General features: G+C 39.2%; 2 protein-coding genes across 3 annotated transcripts in view; one reads left to right on the top strand and one right to left on the bottom strand.

The window, feature by feature from the left end:
- ACAD11 (acyl-CoA dehydrogenase family member 11) overlaps positions 1-5,852 on the bottom strand; it is a 30,137-nt gene extending 24,285 nt beyond the window's left edge. The window contains exons 1-2 of the mRNA XM_027676108.1: positions 5,775-5,852; positions 5,529-5,592 (exon numbers count right to left, since the gene is read on the bottom strand). Of these exons, the coding sequence (XP_027531909.1) occupies positions 5,529-5,592; positions 5,775-5,852 (142 nt within the window). The remainder of the gene's footprint in view (positions 1-5,528; positions 5,593-5,774) is intronic.
- A 624-nt stretch (positions 5,853-6,476) lies between these two features.
- Positions 6,477-15,283, top strand: UBA5 (ubiquitin like modifier activating enzyme 5). Of its 2 annotated transcripts, XM_027675545.1 has the most exons (12): positions 6,477-6,638; positions 7,661-7,706; positions 7,799-7,888; positions 9,052-9,161; positions 9,570-9,656; positions 10,323-10,407; positions 11,244-11,348; positions 11,526-11,653; positions 12,821-12,956; positions 13,412-13,487; positions 14,269-14,375; positions 14,937-15,283. In XM_027675545.1, exons 1-12 carry the CDS (start codon positions 6,493-6,495, stop codon positions 15,018-15,020), a joined length of 1,200 nt encoding a protein of 399 aa, XP_027531346.1. In that variant the 5' UTR covers positions 6,477-6,492; the 3' UTR covers positions 15,021-15,283. The 2 variants fall into 2 exon arrangements, with proteins under 2 accessions (XP_027531346.1, XP_027531347.1); XM_027675546.1 differs by lacking the exons at positions 6,477-6,638; positions 7,661-7,706 and having other exon boundaries at positions 7,817-7,883.
- The last annotated feature ends 1,365 nt before the right edge of the window (positions 15,284-16,648 follow it).

Here is a 16,648-nt window from a genome sequence, read left to right on the forward strand (position 1 = left end):
CTCCAGCCTACTCACGATCCATGGCTACTTGAACTAAGTGCAAAAGTCTTTCCTAAGTGGTCACTCCCGCCTATACAGGAAAAGTTTCTAAAGATTACTTGAAATTACCTATGTACAGCTTGATCAATTCCTTCGACTGCATCAGGAACAGCTGGGACAGTTCCCAAGACTGCCAAATTCTCTGCTCAGGGGGTCAAATCAGCACATTTAAGCCTACAACTAATGTGTCTATCAATTAATCCAGGCACAACAATGGGACCTGTTGCTTTGCTGTGAAGTAGGCATTGCAGAGTCTTGGTCACAAATCCCAGGCATATCTTCTGGTCACAATACAGCAAATAGCATGGAAAAAAATAATGAAAACGCAACTGTGTCGATAGATAGGTAACAGATTTATTTCCAAAACCAGAAAAAAAATCTCTTTCTTTTCCCTTTCAGAGTCTCTGTGATCTATGTGTACTCCATAACCAAGCAGTTTTGGAAGATTTTTCTTTGCTTCCACTAGTATCACGTATCATGCATTCATCCTGTTCCAAAAGCCATTGTTAATTGAAGCCATATCACAGTCAAATGGGCTTTGGATCAGATGTTTATGTAGTTTAATGAAGTGAGACTTGAGTTGCACTGAATTCAACAGGATTTATGCATACACAATGTTTTGTTCCTGGACTTTGAAGTAAGGACTAGAACTAATGAATAAATTGAGTATCTTTCAAGGCCAGGTTGGATGGGGCCCCTGAGCAACCTTGTCTAGTGAAATGTGTCCTTGCCCATGGCCAAGGAACTAGATGATTTTAAGATCCCTTCCAACCCAAACCATTCTATGATTCTATCAATTCTGTCTAGCTCCTGCAATGAAAACCAGGACTGTATTAGGTACCTAAATAATGGTATAGAATATAGAGAAGTATAGAGAAGAGTTAATTTCTCTCCTATTCCTTTCAAAAATGTATCACGCACTAAAATAATCCACGGAAGTGTTCCATTACATGGAAGTGTTTCAAATACCTCTGTTGGATGGAAGATGATGTTATCTATCCTCATGTCCCCATGAATCAGACTTTCTTCATTATCATCAGGTGGCAAGTTGTTTGCTAACCACTCAGCCAGTTTGTTCATGGCAGGAATATCTGTATGAGCAGCTGCATCATACTGTTTTTTCCAAGTTGACACCTAAAGAAATACAAACACTCCAACAGATTTTCCAACTGATTCTCAAGTTTTTAAAGTGCAAAAAAATCTGAAGCATGTGCTTCTGGTTTTTCACTATTATAATGTTACACAAGAATTCAGTAAAACCCAGTACCTCTGCATTTGCAAATGTGAACTATGAGATCAAAAGATGCAATGAGGACTACCTCTAATTTCTATTTCAATCCTATTTACGCAGCCCAAATCTAATATTATTCCAAAAGCAAATTAGTATCATTCCCTGAGCATAGCATTACAGAATCAATTTGAATGTAGCAGTGGCCTTACACGGTGCACAAAATAATTGAACTAAGTGAAGGTGTTTAATAGCTCAAATATGATGGTTACTTTTACAAGTTTTTAATAATTAATAATTTAGCTTGCAAATCAAATAAATATTCAAAGACCTGACAAGACAAGAGAATTTTTTGAAGAGTTTTACCTGTCTTTTGCAGTATCCTGGTCCTCTACCATATCCTTGGAGGCCCAATGACTGTAATTCAAAGGAGTGCAACAGGGCCAAAGTTTCTATCATTGCAATATACAAAGCAGAACGCTCTGCTGGGCCCACTTCAGGCAGTGAGATGTCTCGGAAAATGCGACCCTAAAAACACCATAAATCAGATATTTGGTGGGATGTACACACCAGATGAAAAGAAGTAAAGCTATACATTTAATGACCAAAACTAAATGTAGTCAATCAACACCTCTATGCAAACAAAAATTCCTTCCTCATTTATTTTATTCCTCGCCCAGGGCAAATGAAGGGATTCACAGTAATCTCAGAACGTTAGTATATGGAAGACAATTAAAATAACAGATATATTCAGTAGATGAAAGTCTGAATTAGAGCACTCAATCCAGATATCATGAAGCTTGAAAGTACCAGGAAAAACAATGTTGCTGCATTGCCTCTAACAACTAACTTGCAGAAAAAATATCAATGAAGACCTGAGGGAGATGGGGGGGCACAGACAGGGAGAGGAGGGAAATAGGTGAGTTGCACATGCTAAGGCAAACAATCCAAAGAAATTCACTTGTGTTCTCCTTAAAGGCAGTTTAATATATTTAAAAGATGGGTCTGTTTTTTCCATTTTATCCTTTAATTTTGACCCTGCCAGTAACAGATTGGAAGAGAAAAAACAGATTCCTATCTCCTCTGAGCTCCTCAATTTCACTGTTTTGCATGATGGCTTCAATATATTCACACAGCTAAAGTAGTGAGAGTTTTTTTTTTTTACTAAAAGGTTCTGCATAACAAATCTCAAAATCAGGTTTTGTACCGTGCAATAGTTTATTCAACAGAATAAATATATGGTTGTTTTCCAAATATACAATGTATTTGTTAAAAACAGTGAGTGTTGTCCATCTTAGAATGGATAGACTGCACATTTACATACTTAGAAGTGCAGCAAGGTTTCTTCTTAAGGAATCACTTTCTTGTAGCCAAAACCAGAAAAATTCTCCATCTTTAATATAAGAAATCTGTTTCAAATTTTTCAGAGCTCTTATATTTTATTACTCTTGATTCATGGATTTTGTAGGAAACTTAATCTCCAGAAACTGGCCCACAAACTCTTATATTTCTAATTTCCCAGTTAACCTGATGACAGAGTAGGATGCAATGAAAGGAAAGAGGCCTGAATTCAAATCCTCCTTCAGCAGGAAAAAAAAAATACATGATACAGCATACTTGCACTCAAAAATCACCAAAATCTAACAGAAGCACTATCAACTCAGCTACAGCACCCCCAGATGGGATGGACCACAGACAGAACTATGCTGTATTCTTTCTGAAACTATTCTTTCTGTTTGAACTGAAATCCTGCTTGGTTTTCAAGAAAAGGTGACTGTATGTCAATTCCTATCTTCAGTACTAAACAGGCTGCAGGATGTCCAAAGATTCAGTATAACTTTATCAACTGACTGTTTTCAGTCTGACTTGTGTATGCTTTTCACAGAAGAAATATTGCCTTATTGCAAGACATCCTTCTGAGAACTCAAAACAAGAATAAGAGGTCAAATACTGAGCTGAATATTACAACAAAGTGGGAAATAAGCCTTGGAGAAGCTGAAATCTGTGAGAATCACTGATAGCTAGCATTTCTTAAAATTATCAGAAGATTATTTATGTTCCTATCAGAAAACTTAGTGAGTGCTGGGTAAGGCTCTAACAGAAAGGCAATTTAAAAGCATCTTGTAGTAGGGAGAAGGAAAGAATCTCTCACATTGGAGGACCAACCTGCACATGCTGCATTACATAAAACTCTGTTCCAATGACAGAAACGTCACTGCAATACAACAGGGGCTCAGGCACCGGAAAACCAGCTGAAAATAAGGCTTTCTGCACACGATATTCTCTATCGACCTGAAGACGACACAGAAATTTAGGTTCAATTTTAAAACCTCCCAAACATAAATGAGCACAGTGAATGACAAGGTTTAGTTCACAGAACACTGGAAATGATCCAGCAGTTCACTGCACTTCTGGACACACTCAACAATGTGCTGGACCATCACGTACGGGACTTAGTCACTTGCAATACGAAGTGTTTGGAGCTTGTTGAGGAACGTCACTTACCTTGTGCGCTCTAGGTAAAAGGGGGCCATGGGGCTTCTTCCTGAGCACATAAGCCTGACCACCCTTCTCAAGGTAAAAGGTCGGATTTGACTGGCCCGAGCTACAAAGAGAGAGATTATAATTACAAATTCAAGTACTTACAAATTTGTAAACTTTTAACAGAAATTATGCAAAATGCACTTCAACTTGGCCTGAACAAAATGGCAGGACAGAGCGAAGAGTTCTTCTCAGGAGTTGTTTTGTGTTGCGAGTTTTTTTTTCAAATCTAGTCTTACAAGGAAGCAAGTGATAGCCTACAGAATCAAGTCAGAGGTTCTATTTCTACTTATAGGAAAGATGTCTTCTTTCACTGTGGACAGATCACAGCCAAATTGTTCTCCTGTAGCACTTACCTCTTCTCCATAAAGAGACATAATTAACTTATTCAAGGTACGCAGTAGATACTAACTTCAAAGCTTTCTGATTTGGAGGAATTAAAGAGAGCAGAATTCTCACTAGCTCATAACTGTATTTGTCCTTTGGTGAGCTGTATTTTGAACAATGTAAGCACAAAGAAAGCTTCCCAAATTGGAGGGGAACTTTTTACAAGAGCATGTAGTGACAGGACAATGGGGAATGGATTCAAACTGAAAGAGAGTAGGTTTAGATTAGATATTAGAAAAAAAGTCTTTACTGTGAGAGTGGCGAGGAACTGGAATGGGTTGCCCAGAGAAATTGCGGATGCCCCATCCCTGGAAGTGTTCAAGGCGGGGCTAGATGGGGCTCTGAACAACTTGGTCTAGAGAAAGGTGTCCCTGCCTGGGGCAAGGAGTTGGAAATAGATGATCTTTAAGGTCCCTTCCGACCCAAACCATTCTATGATTCTACTCTATGATTAAATTACTGATTATTATAGTACAAAGCTCCACTGTATGCCAGCCTGATCATGATGTCCATATGCTATGCTTAAGGGACAGCCTATAGGAAAATTTTAAAGAGTGAATGTTGAAGTGACAAAGAAAATAAGACATTTCAATCACATACATGTGTAAAAGAAAAGGGCAACCTAGTTAGACCCTTCATAATGCCTTTTCCATCATTTTCCAACCAAGATCATTGACCCTTATTTTCCTCAAGGCTCTGTGCTCATTCTGGATAATTTTTAAAATGCATTCTGACTTAGTCCAATAAAAGATTGGACAACTAATGGAAAATAAAAATCAAGTGAACTTTTGCCCTCATGCCTCCCATTACATTTCCATTCTCCCTGAAGCAGTTAGGGCATAGTTTGTAACACTGACAAATGCTCTGCCTAGCACAAAAGAAATTACACCAGCTGAAGCCTTGAACTGCAACTACAAGACAAGCAAACTAGTAAAAGCATAAATACTGATGGTATTTTAGCAGATTTTACTATTAGCTACTCTCCTAAGGTCCTTCCTAAAGTCTCCTCAATCGAGGTACATACGAGGATTAGGGTACAGCTGAGGATTCAATGGATGTTTTATATTTGCAACAGAAGTCAATGAAAAATTGTTTACTGTTTCTTATTGATGTCTGCAGATAAAGTAGTCAAGGTCATGTATACAGAGGAATTAATACCTATTTTTAGAATACCTTCTGATAGTTAGCACCCGATGTGAAGTCACGCAGCCAGACATTAATTTGCTGAATGCAAATGAAGACACCGTTCTGGGGGGTAGTGGCTTTGGAGGTGGGTGTGGGACCCCACTGGCGCATGGCATTGCTCTCAGGGGGTTAATGGGAATTTCAACACATCCTTGCCCTGTTCTCGTGAATTTGCTTAACCGGCGATTGCCTAACGCTTCTACAATTGAATTCTTAAGCCGTGTACGTGCTTCTGAACATTACTATTTGCTGTGCAATCAAAGATGGAGCAGATAAATTGAGAGGCAATAAAACAATCACGCGAGTACTCTGAGGACAGCGGGAAGTCCACCCAACACACAGCTGGCCCGTAGACGGCTGGCTGCGGTCACACAGTGTCTGTCACAAAGGTCACCTTCGCCGCCACTGCAAACTTTGACTTCTCCAGCCGCCCAAGGGATGAGCTGTTCCCTCGGTGGCTGCTGTCCGCCATCCCCAGGACATCTCCACCTCTGGCCACCTTCCCTGCCAGGCAGCAGCGAGCAGAGCGGCCCCTCTTCTCGCCTCACAGTGTGGGCTCACAGCCCGGGCTCACAGTCCATGTCCCGGCCACGGAGGCGGCTCTGGCCCCTCCCGGAAGCGCTGGGGCAGAAGAGCGGCGGCTCCCCCGTTACCTGTATCACCTATGTCACCTGTGCCGCCAGTTACCTGTACTGCCTGACAGCCAGCGCGCCGGCGGGCTCCCGAGGGAAGCCGCGCAGGTGGCTGCTCAGGTACTGCTCCAAGCTGCCCTGGTCGAAGCGGTGCTGCCGCCGCACCTCACTGGTGCCCGGCTCCGCCGCCATCCCGGGAGGCTCTGCCGCTGCCCACCCCGCCCCGTCCCGTTCGTCGCCGCCCGGAGGCGCCTCGGTCCGCCAGGGAAAGCGCTGCCCGCCCTTGGGGCTGCCGGGGCTGGGTAGCTTCTCCTGGGAGACAGCGATCCCGGGAGACAGGTACCACCTCGGCGAACACCCAGCCCCAGCCGCGGCCGGAGCCCGCCTGCTCCCGCTGCCGGGTGTCGGGAGGCGGCCCCAGCATGGGAACGCCCCGGCGCTTCCCGGAAGCTCCAGCGGCCGGGCAGACGTGTCGCTGCCATGGCGGATCCCGGTCGCCTGGAGCAGCTGGAGCGGCGAGTGCGGGAGCTGGAGGAGGAGCTGGCCCGGGAGCGGGCCGGGCGGCGGCCGGCGCGGGCCCGCATCGACACCATGAGCCCGGAGGTGACGGACTCCAACCCCTACAGGTGCGGTCGGGGCCAGGGGCCGTCCGGGAAGCGGAGGATTCCGTCAGGTTAAAGAGGATGGGCAAGAGGGAGGGCCGTAGGTTGGAACTTCGGGTCTGGGGGAAGGGGAAGAGGCATGTGGAGGGGGCTCGGGCGGGTGCGGATCTAAGGGCTGGGCCTGGGTGTGCCGAGGAGGGTGTCAGCGCAATGCTGAAGGCAGGTGCTCTGGGGGGAGCAGGGGAAGGATGCTCTCGGATTTCCCACCTGCCTGGGCTGACAGGGGTGTATGTCAGAGCTACCTTGTATTATCTTGTTTTACAGTACGAGAGAGAGGAAACCTTGTGAGTTTTTCAGCTAGGTTGCTAATAAATGGACAGGTGTTGGTATAACATGAGGTCTTATTTCTCCTAACTTACCTACTTTAGAGTTTGATTTATAGAATTACTGAGCATCAGGGACCCCTTCTCTTCTGGAAATCTGATGCCTTTTTTTTTCCCTTAATACAAGTCGATATCTGTACTTTCATTGAGACTTTCAATGTAAAAATGCAATAACAGGATAAAATGTTACTTTAAAATCCTTTCATTTATCCTCAAAACCCGAGTGTCAATTTTTTATTTTTTTTAATGTTATGTTGGAGTTAATATAATCAAATTGATCAGAACACAGTGCAAGTCTTCACTAGTTAGCTGCCATATGGTTCATTACCAAAAAAAGTGTCATCTTTCATTCTGTAAATCTGAGATTATTTTACAAAAATAGCTATGTGTCCTCCTGATTTTACTGACATTACTCATACCAGCTGAATAAGAACATGAGTTTCTGCAGGGTTAGTACTCTGTTGCTAACAGGAAAGCATCTGCTCTCTCATTCAGGCTGTACCTAGCTGGCAATCACAACTGCAGTGAAAGCAGCAGGCTTGAGTTTGGTGCTTGGAGGGGTTATTTTTAAAGCAAAAGGGATTTTAAATACCTGAAAAGCAAAATTGCTATTAGAAACATAGAGAGCATTTTCTGTGTAACATTGCTTTTTTTTATTCATAGTCGCTTGATGGCATTAAAAAGAATGGGAATTGTCAAAGACTATGAGGTAGGATTCTATCTGTAATGAAACGTTACTTGCATTTTTCCCTGGGAGGACCACTTTTGATATCCTTGTCTGTATTTTATTTCTTTCTACAGAAAATCCGTACCTTTACAGTTGCAGTAGTAGGTGTAGGTGGAGTTGGCAGTGTGACTGCTGAAATGTTGACAAGGTGTGGCATTGGTAAGGTAATGAGAGTTTTTATTTCTTCTACTCCTTTACAGTAGCTGGACCAGTCCTCTTTATGAAGAGTTTGATTTGATTTCATTCAGTTGATTTTAACCAAATAAAAAAGCTGTTGTGAAGAAAGCACTTGTGTAAACATTGCACATGAAAAGTCTAGTTTCTTACACTAGTAAAATTGATTTACTTCGGGCTAAATCCTGTATCATGTGGATGATCCTTGTTTGGATTCTGGTCATCTCTGTACTCCTATATGAGCCCATCTATCTAACCTTCATACTGGATTACTGCAAAAGGAGAACAAAACAAAGAAAAAGGAGGGGATAGGTTGCATAGAAGATTAAGTCTTATAATAACAAGTTTATATTCATGAATTTGAAATGTGGTGGATGTCAAACAGATATTTTTATCACAAATGTTAGTTTGTCACGTGGCAGACTTAGAGCTAAAAATTTAGCAGCAGTTAAAAATAATTTGATGTGTGTGTAGTGTGTATAGGATTTTCTCTAAAGGAGGAATTTGGGGAATGGCTCAAATGTTTGTATTTCCAGGCAAAGCCTGACCATTTACTCTTAAAACTCTGAAAAGATTTTAAATATAGAAGTGGTGCAATTTTTTATTGCAAAGTTTATTCCTCTGAAGGAGCATTTCCAGAAGACCAGCATCTTAGGCATAGCAAAGAACATCAGTTGATGCAGAATTTATAATAAACAACATGTTCATGTACTATGTAGGTATTTTAAGAGAATTGTTTTTGAAGAACTGCATCCCAAGACAAGTGAAATAAATGACACATTTTTAGTTAATGCCATAATAACAAGTAGGAATGTGATAACAGAGGTGATAGTGCTCATGTAAATTGGTCTGCTGAATAATCTTTGTTTAGATCAAATGAACAGATTGCTTATTATTAAGAGTAGTTTTCATGACTTAACAAATTGGTTCCTCCTGAATGGCAGTTAGAATTCAGTCTTTCATGCACTTACAAAATTGGCACCTTTTATATGTGAATTGAATGGCACTGCAGGGCTAGGGGGCTGTTAGCTTGGGGTGGTTTTTTGTTTGTTTTTTTTTTAGAATTAGTTTTGTTGTTTAAAATGCCTTGCCATAGGACTCTAGTTGCTGTGGTTTTGGAGATTCACACATGTTAATACAATCTTTATTGTAGCTGCTTCTGTTTGACTATGACAAAGTGGAACTGGCAAACATGAACAGACTCTTCTTCCAACCTCATCAAGCTGGATTAAGTAAAGTGCAAGCAGCAGAGCATACTTTGAGGTATAGCTTAGAGAAGTGGGTATTAAAATGTATTTGCCTAGGATGCTGCTCCAGAAAACCAATGTTTCGCTCTTAATTACTTGCAAAGGAGCATGATCTAATTGGGGAATTTGAGTATAAAATATTTGTGGGAATGATTGATACTTTAAAGACATATTGGCCAAAACCTTAATGTGAGTCTACTTTTTAAGTAAAGCTAGTTTTGCTCAGAAGTTCGGTATAAACAATGCCAATTCAATATATTGTGGGTTTTTTTCTCATCTAATCTGTGAATTTTGGAGAAATATGGGTGTATTCTTGAGTTCAGGCTGGAAATTTAAGACTATAGTAACACTTGCGAAGTTAGGGAGTAGAATGCAAATTATCATTGCATTCGTGACTATTGACTCATATTATTTCCTCCATAAGGGATATTAATCCTGATGTTCAGTTTGAAGTACATAACTACAACATCACAACACTGGACAACTTTGAACACTTCATGGACAGAATAAGGTAAAATCTCTCAAGAAAAGCATGTCGCCAACTTCTGCTGATGTGTGGTTCTATACAGCCTCATGTTTTTATTGTTGAGGGATTTTTTTCAATTCAATAACTTAAACCACTGGGAAATATTTGTATATGAAGACATTCCTGCCTAGATGTTTTCTCTAGAGTTGGCATTTATTTCTGCTGGTACACAGTTATGTTTTATATTGGTGCATCTTTATATTTCCAGCCAAAGCTGTAGGATTTAAAGGCTTTTCTCATTATAGAAAACAGATCAGATCATATTTTGACTGCTCTGAAGTGGTTTCAGTTATGCTTTATAGAACGAAGAAAGAAAATAGTTATTAGTGGATTTCAAGAGGAGATCTGAAATAACTTTTCCCATTTGCAGTTCTGTTGTACCAAGGTACAATTCTCCAATACTTTGTACTGTGAGTGTTTTCTGCATAAAACTTCTTTGAGTCTAAAATGCCCATATATTAAATCCCAGCTTCAGCTGCTGTTTCTTCTGTAGATCAGAGATGCTGGTTGTACACTATTCTGCATTTGCACAAGTTTTGTTAGAAATTCACTTCCTGTGGGCTTCTGTACTGTAAAAGCGGGCATGTTGCTTGCCATGTTGGTATTTTGTTCTGCCAGCAATTTCATGCAGACTTCTGATGCTTATTTCAGTAATGGTGCACTGGAGGAAGGGAAACCTGTCGACCTTGTTCTAAGCTGTGTAGACAACTTTGAAGCTCGCATGGCGATTAACACGGTAAGGCCATCGAAGGCGTGAGCTTGTGGAAGTCTATTTTCTCCTATAACCAATGTTAGGAACTGTGGGGACTGTAGAAAAGACAGGAATTTAAAAAGAATCTCCTAAGAAATGTTTCCTTGGTTTAAGGAAACTGAATCTGAGCTTTTACCCAGTTCTTATAAAACCCAAATGTAACTGTAGACTTTTAAGTAACTAGCAGCTAATGGTTAGTAAAAGAGTTAAGTGCCATAAACTCTCTCTATCTTTCCAGATTATCTTGTTTATGTAAAGGTATTTTTAAAGGCTGGTATGTTAAATCTTACAGACTTTTTAAAGACTGTCTATAGCTAATTGTATACTACATATGACTTTCTGTATACTAAAAATGACTTAATGCTGTGTACCTAATCAAATTGTTTTTCTTTATAGTAGCAGCCAACGTAGGGTACATGCCAAATGTATGTTTTCTGTTATCCTCCAGCTGACTGGATCCATAAATTGCAGGCAGGGAGGGTACACAGATACACTCTATCCAAGCCTGTAAAAGTAGATTGTACGATTAGATTCTGTAGTGTGCTGTAACTGGATCACTAATGTCTGTATTTGTTAAAAAATCTCAGGTTCTCAGGAAAGCACAACGGGCTAGCTTTCTGAGGTCAACTTTAATTTGCCTTTTGATTTGTCCTTTGATAAATAATTTCTATCTCTTCATGTCCCTTTTTCTGATCATAGCCTTTTTGTCTTAAAGCAGGGAGATGGATGTGTTTAATCACTTTCAATTTACCACATTGTTTGGGTTTCTTTTCATTAAACTTTTGCAGTGCTGATGTGTGTGTTTCTGTGTTTATTATAAGGCCTGCAATGAACTCGGTCAAATCTGGATGGAATCTGGAGTCAGTGAAAATGCAGTGTCGGGACACATACAGCTGATCATACCTGGTGAATCCGCTTGTTTCGCGGTATGCAGCGTTCTGCCGAATTGCTCATTTGCCTTTTAAAGCAGGACTGGGAATATGGAAATTAGCTGGCTAGTGAGAGTGATCCTGGCACAGCTGATTCAGTAGCTTAAGATTTTGTGTGATCTGTGGGATTTCTTTAAAACTTCTTTTAAACTCAGTTTCATTATTTCCCTTCAGTGTGCTCCTCCACTTGTAGTTGCTGCAAATATTGATGAGAAGACATTGAAACGAGAAGGAGTTTGTGCAGCCAGTCTTCCTACAACTATGGGTGTTGTGGCAGGAATGCTGGTACAAAATGTTCTGAAGTAAGTGACTGAGTTGTTGCTATTCGATTTACAGCCCAATAAGAGAAGAAAAAACCAAAAGAACTTTTCATAATGACAGGTCTGGTTCTTTTTAAATGTCTGTGGCCTGTTTCCTAATGGTATTGGCATGATTGGACAGTGCTGAAGCATACACTGCTTGAAACATTGCTGTATTTACTTTGGAACTGCTATTTTAAATAGCAGTAGGGTAAGAAACAGTCTCAGGGTTTTCCAAAGAATTTCTTTTACTGCATACACGCATGCACATTTTTTTCTTACTTCTGCATTTAAACATGCTCTGATTTGACATCATTAAGTTATACACAAAAAATGCTACAGTGCTGACTTGTCTTTGAAATTTTGTACATGGACAAAGAATAAATTATTTCCCTTACAGTGTTTGTAAAAATCTGTTATAAAGCAATATGACATATTTTAGTATTTTCAAAAAGTACTGTCACATGACTCCAACTGCTAAAAGAATTGCATGTATCAGCAAGGAAAATATTTGAAGAACTTTGTACTCATTTTCAAAATGACAGCAGTGTTTTACAAGCATCTTTGAGAATAAGATTGTATTTAGCCTGTTTTTAGCCTTAGCTTGGTTTTGTCCATTACCCAAAAATTTCTCGTTACAAGGAATAAAAGTACTGTTTGCAAGTGTGCCTATAAACAACAAAGCTCCATTTTCAATTGTCCAGAGAGATGTTTTTCTTGAATGAAGAATGCAAACATTGCAGCTTAATTTGAATCTTTATTTTGATTGCAAATTGGACCCTAAAATAAAGATTATTAAACTGGTTCTGATCACGTGTTTAAAACTTCCACATTGTAATACAGGGAACCTCAGTGTTTCAAGCAATGGTTTAAGGCACAGGAGGAAACTGCTTACATGCTACTCTAAACATACTTCTGAGTGTAGCTTATGTGTTCTCACACACTTACACCACAAGAGAATTGGATTCTATATTGATCCAATTATGCTGTTGTTAGGTGACTACAGCTTATTTAAGACAATTACAGTAACTCTTTTACAACTGCAGTAGTGTGAGCGTATTCTGAAAGTTCTGTGAGGGAAAATTATTCCTTGAGAAACTGAAGTTTTAGGTTTGCATAAATATAATATAAATTGCTGTATATAAGCTCCTTCTTTCTCTGTGTTTCTAGATACCTGTTAAATTTCGGTACTGTGAGTTATTATCTTGGTTACAATGCAATGCAGGATTTCTTCCCAACTATGTCTATGAAGCCAAACCCCCAATGTAGTGACCACAATTGCAGAAAACAGCAAGAAAATTACAAGGTAAAAATGGTTTGGGTTTTCTTTTTTTCCCTTTCTTTAAATCTGAAGAACAATGCAAGATACAAATCTGTAGTAAAATAAAACGTTAATTGCTACTTCAGTTTTCATCAGCCTTCTCCTCAGATGGTTGCACATGTTTCTAAATATACAGTATGTACAGCTACCTTAAAGCAAAGGGTAGGAAGAAGGGCTTGTGTTCAGTTAAGTAATATTTTCTTGTACGTAATTGCTCGACCTTTTTGGCAGTCCTATGTTTCTGAGTGTTAATGGGTTTAGTTTTTTTTAAGCAGCAGGTATTCTGCCTTTTTTATGGCTAACAAAGTTCTAAACTGTGACTGCTTATCTGAAATATTGAAAGAAACGTGAATATTAGATTTGATCTTCTTTGCTGTTGTTGGAAATTTGACTATTACATTTTGCTTATTACAGTTTTTATCTTTTTGTGGTTTTCCCAGAAAAAAGAAGCTGCACGACCAAAACAAGAAGTAATTGAAAAGGAAGATGAAATAGTACACGAAGACAATGACTGGGGTAAGTCATCAACTAGAGACTAAATGATGTTCCCAGTACCAAGATTCAATTTGGGTGAACGTACTGTAGAGTACATAGAATTCTTACAGTTCCTATTTTTTGTAACTTATACTGCGCAATTACTGCTGGCTTTTCACAGGTTTTGACAATAATTTTACCACAACCTGATGATGTGTTTTTAATGCAGTGTGCAGGTTTTAAGATCAAAATGTAACTGCTGCTTGAGTAAAAGGCTTTCTTAAAAGATGGTCTGAAGATGAGAGAGATGTGAGAAGATCTATTAATTGTGTATTCCTTTTAAATATACTGAAGAGCATTTGTCATTTCCATAACCACTGTGCTGAGGCATCCCATGGAATTTTATATTCCTTTGAGGTCTTTAAATTAGAAGGAATTGTCTTAAGGAATGGTAAATGTATTTTATATAACTATTTCAAGAGCAGGGGCATACATTCTGTTTATTATATGATCTAAAAAATAATCTCATCTTACCATTGGCAGAGGTGTCCCCATAGTAAGATTTAAATGGTACGGACAAGGAAGAGGTGCCATTCTTGTCCATAAGTTACATATATAGAACTGTTTTATGTATTGTAAAGGGAAGATATTTTGTATTGATAGTGGAAGGAAGTGGTTGAAATCAAAGGTCTTTCTGCTTTTAATTTTTCTCTGTTTTGGAAAAGAAGCTGCAGCTTACCTCTTACTTACTGTAATAGCTTGGTTATTAAAGAACTTTTTCTTCTGACTTTTAATGGAGTTCTTGTTTGCTTTTAATGCAAAGGCATCGAATTAGTATCAGAAACTTCAGCAGACGAGCTGAAGGCTGCGTCTGGCCCAGTACCTGACCTTCCTGAGGGAATTACTGTAGCATATACCATCCCAGAAAAGGTAATATATTTGTTCTTTATGAATTTTTGAAATACATGTTGTAGATTAACTTTATAATACCAGTTAGTTTGGTACCCTTTAAAACTAAAATAAAATTCCATCTTGAACAGTTCCAGTGAAACTGGACCTCAGTACATCTGATTACTGCACTTTTGTGTTTCTATGAAATATATTTCTTTAAGTATGGAAGCTGGTGTGAATGTAGTTTTGAGGTGATAAGAATAAATGCTTTTCGGGGCTGGTGGAAGGAAAACAAATGTGAATTTCTCAGTTGCTTTTTGGTGACTAATTAGTTTTTACCATATTTATCTTTTAAAACTGTATGTAATCAAAGAGCAATTAGTATACCTGGGAAGCATAGAATCTGTATGTCTTGTGGCCAGAACATTCTAACTCCAAAGGGAAATAGTTTACAATTTAAGTGTATAATCACTTAGGCCTAATCTTGCAATCAAGTGCCTGGTTCTAGGAAAATGGTGTGGTGTAAAGGCAATAAAGCTAATTTGTGTGGGGATTGTTGTTTGCTATTTTTTGCCAACTTTTTCTTCCTGTTCCTAATAGGAAGAGAATTTGATAACGAAGGAAACGGTAGCAGAGTCTGAAGAAAGCCTAGAAGAACTCATGGCCAAAATGAGAAACATGTAGAAAAACAAATATTAAGTACAACTTCAGATCAACATGGATTTTGAGAAGACCAGTCTTCTTACTTTTTTTCTTTTTACCTCCAGTGAAGCTTACCTTTACCCTTCTAAAGAAGTGGAACTGTTACAGGGGCAGGAAGGACACATATTTACATTGTTTATATTCTGTTGTCTTGTCACTCTTTACCATACAGAGTTGTGCTACTGTAAATTTTAGTTTCTCAGCATTGCTAGTGTCCAGATATTCAGTAGAAAATAAAAGGACATAGACAAACTAACACATTATATGCCCTATCATGTGATGAGAATAGTACCTAGTATAGGAGAAGGGAAAGATGAAATCTGCTGGAGTGGACTGAGAAGGTGTAGGGCAGATGACAGGGCCTCACTCATGTTGCTGCTCCTGATTTTCCTGGCACTTGTCCTTGGTTGTTATTCACTGGCCTAAATTCTTTGCATGGATCGTGCTGTGGCTTCTTTTTCTGAGTAATCAGAACGGTTAAGCCTTTTCATCTGCCTTAAATATCTCTGGAATTTTTTTTAAACTTTCTTATTTTTTTCAATGTCTTACTACTGCTTGTCCTCAAATAGCTCCTATAGGATAATGTTTTGAGTATATTGTAAGAAGGTGAAGTCTTTTTGTTAGTATTATATTAGCAGACTGTATATTAGCATGCCACTATTTCAGCTGGCAGATGCTTTTGATAACAAAATTATGGGCAACATTGGAAAGAACAGGAGATTTTGTCTCTCTCTTCTAAAATCTAAATATTATATTTTTGTTGGTTATTGAAAGTTTAGCTGTAATTCTGATCCCTTCCCATCATATGGGCTATATGAAGGAATTACCACATGTTAAACTACATCCCATAGTGCCAGTACCCTGCAGAACTGGAAGGATCAATTTAAAATATTTTAACTACTGTGGCCGTCTGATCCAGGACTCGATCATTATTTCAGTTTGGCTTAGAAGGTAAATTTCAGAAATTACCTTAGAAGGTAATTTTCAGTATAATACAGAGCCCAAGTTGGGCTCTTCAAAAAACTTCCACAGCATGATGCAGCCAACACAGAACCAGCTAGTGATGGTAGCAGTATCGGAGTAATGTGTAAAGAGAGTGCAATATTGTGGCGGTGCTTCTGCTGCTTAGGGCAGCTGAATGAATACTTAGTGAAAAAAATGTTTCACTTCTTTAGCAATGGTTACAGACTTCAAAATCTGTTTCCTCCACAGCTGACATCAGGTTACATTATACACATAAAAATCATCTCTGAAGCTAGTGAGGGAGGTTTTAGGTGGGTTTTGAGTGGGTCATATTATACTGTAAAATGGAACTGGTTTTTTTGTTTGGTTGGTTTGGTTTTTTTAATTGAGTTCAGTTTTGGAGAAACCAGATCTCAGAATGAACTGTAAAGAGGGATAGGAAATAGAAAAATGAGACCATTAGAAAGGTTCATACTTGAATCTGTGTTACCAAGCCTGTGTTAGCTTCATCCAAGTGTCATTTTAAGTGTTACTTACATTTCTATGTGACTTCACCTTTCTGTTGGGAACAATAAAAGTGAGGCACACACCTGGCTCTGGATATCCTGAGGCAAATGTCTGAACTCATTTCTACAACAGCTCAGCTC

Source organism: Neopelma chrysocephalum, unplaced genomic scaffold, assembly GCF_003984885.1.
Source record: "Neopelma chrysocephalum unplaced genomic scaffold, ASM398488v2 Primary Assembly neopelma1_26, whole genome shotgun sequence".
In the NCBI taxonomy this organism is placed as follows: Eukaryota; Metazoa; Chordata; class Aves; order Passeriformes; family Pipridae; genus Neopelma; species Neopelma chrysocephalum.

Coding starts and splice junctions, on each gene's coding strand:
- UBA5 (XM_027675545.1), top strand. CDS start 6,493: ATGGCGGATCCCGGTCGCCTGGAGCAGCTGGAGCGGCGAGTGCGGGAG. Junction 6,639..7,660: donor ACGGACTCCAACCCCTACAG/GTGCGGTCGGGG, acceptor TTTTATTCATAG/TCGCTTGATGGCATTAAAAA. Junction 14,376..14,936: donor CATATACCATCCCAGAAAAG/GTAATATATTTG, acceptor TGTTCCTAATAG/GAAGAGAATTTGATAACGAA.